The sequence below is a fragment of the Elaeis guineensis genome, chromosome 16 (assembly GCF_000442705.2).
Source record: "Elaeis guineensis isolate ETL-2024a chromosome 16, EG11, whole genome shotgun sequence".
Classification (NCBI taxonomy): domain Eukaryota; kingdom Viridiplantae; phylum Streptophyta; class Magnoliopsida; order Arecales; family Arecaceae; genus Elaeis; species Elaeis guineensis.
In genome coordinates, this window is record NC_026008.2 from 39,247,274 (window position 1) to 39,251,808 (window position 4,535).

The window sequence follows — 4,535 nt, forward strand, 5'->3', positions numbered from 1 at the left end:
ATATATATGAAACAAAGAAAATGAAATAGAAAAAAAAATTACATGAAATGGCAGAACTCTGCAACTATAGTATGGTGTACATCTGAGCCAAAACGAAAACTCAACCAATGCATGCTATAGTCTGTGGGCGAGAAAACTCGATAAGAAGCTGAAAGCAACCTGGGATGAAAATAATCATTGAATGGCCAAAGAGAGCACGATCGATATCAAGAAGATACTCTTCATGGAGTTCAGATGTGATGAATGGCTGGTGGAGGGTCTCAACACTGTGATCTGAGTAGTGTTCCCCCCCTGCTTTGCGGCTTCCGGGTTGTAACTGCTTGGTCCCGAACCAGGTGTAGGAGCGATTGCGGATTGGTTTCGGTTAACAGGGAGAGTGCTGGAATCCTCAGCTTCATAACCTGAATAATATAAAAGCACGTGTTATCAATGTTTGCTACATGCATTATATAACTTATAGGTGAGTGTATGCTTACAATCAGACTCCTTCCACCCTAAGACCAGTCTCTCACGATCAAAGACAATGCGGAGGCCCGTCATAAAATTTTCTGCATAATAAAATGGAGCATATGACCTCTTGTCAGATTCAGTCTACAAGTGCCTATTGGTACAATACAAAATAGAAAGAAACCACATCACAATCCAAGTTTTTTTTTCTCATATTGTGGTCAACAGTTGAGCAAAATCTGAGTCAAGAAGGCTCCAAAAAACAGCAAATCCTCATGATCAACCACCAACTTAGTGTCATCCCTCTAACTATGTTTTGAGAAATCTTGGCAGGGCCAATGATGAAACTCAAAAGACCAGTTGTTAGCAGATGTTCCTATTGGCTATAGCATAAGCTCATGCAACTAGGAAATAACCCTCCAAAATTCCTCTAGCATGGAAAGAGTCTTTAACAAGGTTTGGTGTAAGAATCGCATTCATCTCTAAGGCCCATATGATAAGCCAAAGAGTTGAAAATGACGGCATCTCTATAAATAGAAAGGAGCCTGTGATAGCAATTTTGCCAGCAACCAACAGAAAAAATAAGGATTTGTCATAAGGCAATCTTGTTTCGATGTATTAGTAAAATGGAGCATGAAAGAACTTACGCCCAATAATATTCAGTTGGCTACTCTTGACGATACCTAGACAATAAAAACTGCTTTGCTGCACATCACAAAATAAAACAAAAGTTAGTAATAGTTTGCCAAGCTTCTAAATTTATAACATTGCTATCCTTTACCTCACTGCTAATGACAATTATTGGATCATTTATAGGAAACTGGCTTCCACCTTTTGTCGTAAGATTTATTTTAGGTAGCAGGATTGAATTTTGATTGCGACTGCAGCAAGCATCAACGAATGCATTAGACAAAGTATAAAAGATTATTCAAATAGAATGTGCTTGTAGTAAATAATAATGACCTCAAACCATAGCAATACTCAAACGGGATACCCGGATCAGATTCGTGCCTGTTCTCTCGTACCTGTGCATGAAACTACAGAAGAAAAACAACTTTATGAATTTATACATATATACCTTTTCAAGGATCTGAAGCTGTGTGACTTCATTATCTGGTACATTACTTACACTTTCAGAGAGCTTAGTATACATTGGATCAGCCAAACATGTGAAGGAGGTACCAGAGTCGACAATAGCACTAGAATTCACGTCAATCGAACTATTCCCTACTTCCATTCCAATTAAGCTGATATTGTATGTTGGGCTGGATAACAATGTTGAAAAAGTAAAAGAAAATGAACATGCTTATTCAAGAAAATGAAAGAAAACATGAAAACCAGTTCCTTTCCAACTACAGTGCAAAAACAACCAGCGCTGCACAAAATAAAAACACTTACTGGCTGTGATTAACATCGAATGGAGTTTCTCCCTGGTCTGAGCTACCTGTATCTCCAAAATAGATTCTTCCCATACCATCACTTCCGAAGCACATGGAGAAGGAATTCGAAGCATATCCTTTACTTGCCAAAACACTAGGAACAGATACCTTGTCCATACCAAGCCCAAACAGACCGTTAGGAGCTGCACTATCCAGAAATGCACCAGTCTGAACCTGTCCACAGCTGCATAATTTGATTGGCAAGAGGATCCCATGAGATGAAAAAGATTACCAAATCAATTGACTGTACTAAACCTTGAAATAGTACGTAAATTGTAAGAAGATAAACATACCCGAACACAATTGGTGCTTTAACAACTTTTGGAATAGTCTCCTCTGTTTTAAAGTATAAAATGTCCTCGACTAAGACCCCAGAAGATGAAGTGTTATCAGAAACATACGTAACTACATAAGGGCAACTGCTAGTTGCTGCAGAGCATGAGCTTTTCAGCTCACAGAAACTGCTATTGCAAGGAACCTTTTGGCTTGTTGATGACTGAGAGGCGTTGTAGATGTCGAACTTGATTTCCTGTTGCAATGTAAGTTCACTAGATGATATCATAGATGCCTAGATTTACAGAAAAAACTTGTCCCACAATAAAATAAATGCACAAGTAGCAAATAGGAGGCAAAAGACAAATTTCTGCACTAGAAGGGTAGCAAAGAATGCAAAACATGCATGCAGACTCATAACATGGAGACATGGTGCACAAAAAAGATTTAAAAATAACAAAGAAAGAGAAGAAAAGAAAAGGTTTTGCTTAAAAATAGAAACATGAGCAATAATTATTAAAACAACAGGTATTCTTTAAAGATACCATACCATACCATCATTTACATCAGATAATGTCATAAGGAAAGCATGCTTGACTACTAGTTACACATCTAAGTCCGATATACTTAGAAATTGATGCCCCAAACTATATTCCAACTGCTGGCAAAACATTAGAGTTTCCAAGTTTAGTCTCATTCCAAGGGATCATAAGCTTTAAGCCTTCACTGCTAGATATGAAGATCACATATTCTCCTGATGGCAACGGTGCATCCAAGTTTTTATGACAACATTGGATTGAAGTTATAGTAAGGAGAAAGAAAGGAAGATAGATAGATAGAACAAAGAAAGAAAGTTCACATCAGAGCAACTAAGTTGCAATTCTCGTTAGAATTGTTTACTTAAGCACTGTAAGGAGGACAACGTTACCACCAAAACTCAATATAGGTATAGGACAATGAACTTGTTAATGTCACAGCTCGAGAAGGTCAAACCACTAGCAAATTAGCAACTTATGGGCTTTGCTTCTAGGAACATCTTCATCAGAGGAAAGAAAAAAAACAAAAAAAGCAATCCTATTCAATAAAAAAGCCTGGTCACTTAATCTGAATCAGACAAAATATTGCATATTAGCATGAAGCAGAAACAAATTCAAGTACAATTTCGTTTCACTGAAAAAAGTAGCAATCTACTTTCTGCTGATTAGGACTCATTATAACCCTTCCAGATTTTCATTATTCTCTCTCTCTCTCTCTCTCTCTATTTTTGGTAAGTTGATTATTCTCATTTTTCTACCAAAATTTATCTCTTCTTTGTACCCCCTTTGTTATCATCTCCAGTGCAATTATTAACACTTTACGAGTTAATGAATCAAACATGGACTAACCATGCTATGAAATTTCATTTAGCTTAAAATAAAAACATAAATAAATTGATTTCACAACATTTGAACTCGACCGAAACCATAAGAACCAATGAACAAACGTATAATCTTATTTATCCAGATCTCCAAACCCCAAATGCTCATTCACCCAACCAACGAATAAATTCAACAGTCAAAACGAGAACTTGCACCTGAGTCCGTACATACAAATATTAATGAGAATTCATAACTTTCTTCAAATCAGATCTAAACTGGAAGTTGAAAAGGATAAGATCTAGAGTCGTACTCCGTAACCAGGTGAAGAAGTCGGAGCGCAGCTACGGCAATCACAGGGCAACCAAAATAGATCGCTCCCCGTGTCCAGCGCCACCAGAAACGTCACGTTCGGCGACCCCAACGCCACAATCGCGTAATGCAAGCTAGTCCCCAACAAAATCCCATCAGATTAATCGCCCAAAAACAATTCAAAATCCCAACTTCAAAACCCTAAATCATACAAAATCATAAGAAGAGAGTGAGGGAGGGAGGAACGGGGCGTACAATCCCAGGCTGCCGATGCGGACGGTGGCGTTGCCATCAGCGAAGTAGAGCTCCTCGTCGGGGTCGCTGCCACCGGCAAGGATACGGCCGTGGAGGGCACGGTCGTGGTGGGCGAGGGCGGCGTAGTACTCGACCGAGCCCTTCTGGGGCCACCAGCCACCAGGGAGCCCGCCGTGGGCCTCCGCCCACCGCCGCACGCGGTCGGAGAAGCGGTGGTGGAAGTCGAGCCCAAGGGTGGCGCCAGCGGCGGGCCCGGCAAGTGCCAGGAAGACGCCGGCTGCGGCGAAGAGAAGAAGAAGAAGAAGAGAAGGAGAGGAAGCCATGGAAGAAGCTTAGAAGAAGAGAACGATAGGAAGACGAGAAGAGAAGAAGGGTTTAAAGAGGGGTAGACGCATCAATTCCGTCAGTCCAACGTGGGCGGAAGTCAACAGTCCGAGGCGGCCGACGCGTTAAG

The 4,535-nt window shown here is 40.3% G+C and overlaps 1 protein-coding gene across 1 annotated transcript in view; it reads right to left on the minus strand.

Annotated features, from left to right (window-relative positions):
* The window catches only part of LOC105059661 (aspartyl protease family protein 1), a 4,701-nt gene extending 166 nt beyond the window's left edge, over positions 1-4,535 (minus strand). Inside the window, 11 exon segments of the mRNA XM_010943042.3 lie at positions 1-354; positions 357-401; positions 477-548; positions 1,095-1,152; positions 1,229-1,328; positions 1,411-1,484; positions 1,577-1,712; positions 1,846-2,070; positions 2,180-2,415; positions 3,828-3,960; positions 4,082-4,535. The exon segment at positions 1-354 is cut by the window's left edge and continues 166 nt beyond it. Of these exon segments, the coding sequence (XP_010941344.2) occupies positions 101-354; positions 357-401; positions 477-548; positions 1,095-1,152; positions 1,229-1,328; positions 1,411-1,484; positions 1,577-1,712; positions 1,846-2,070; positions 2,180-2,415; positions 3,828-3,960; positions 4,082-4,404 (1,656 nt within the window). The 5' untranslated portion in view covers positions 4,405-4,535 and the 3' untranslated portion in view covers positions 1-100.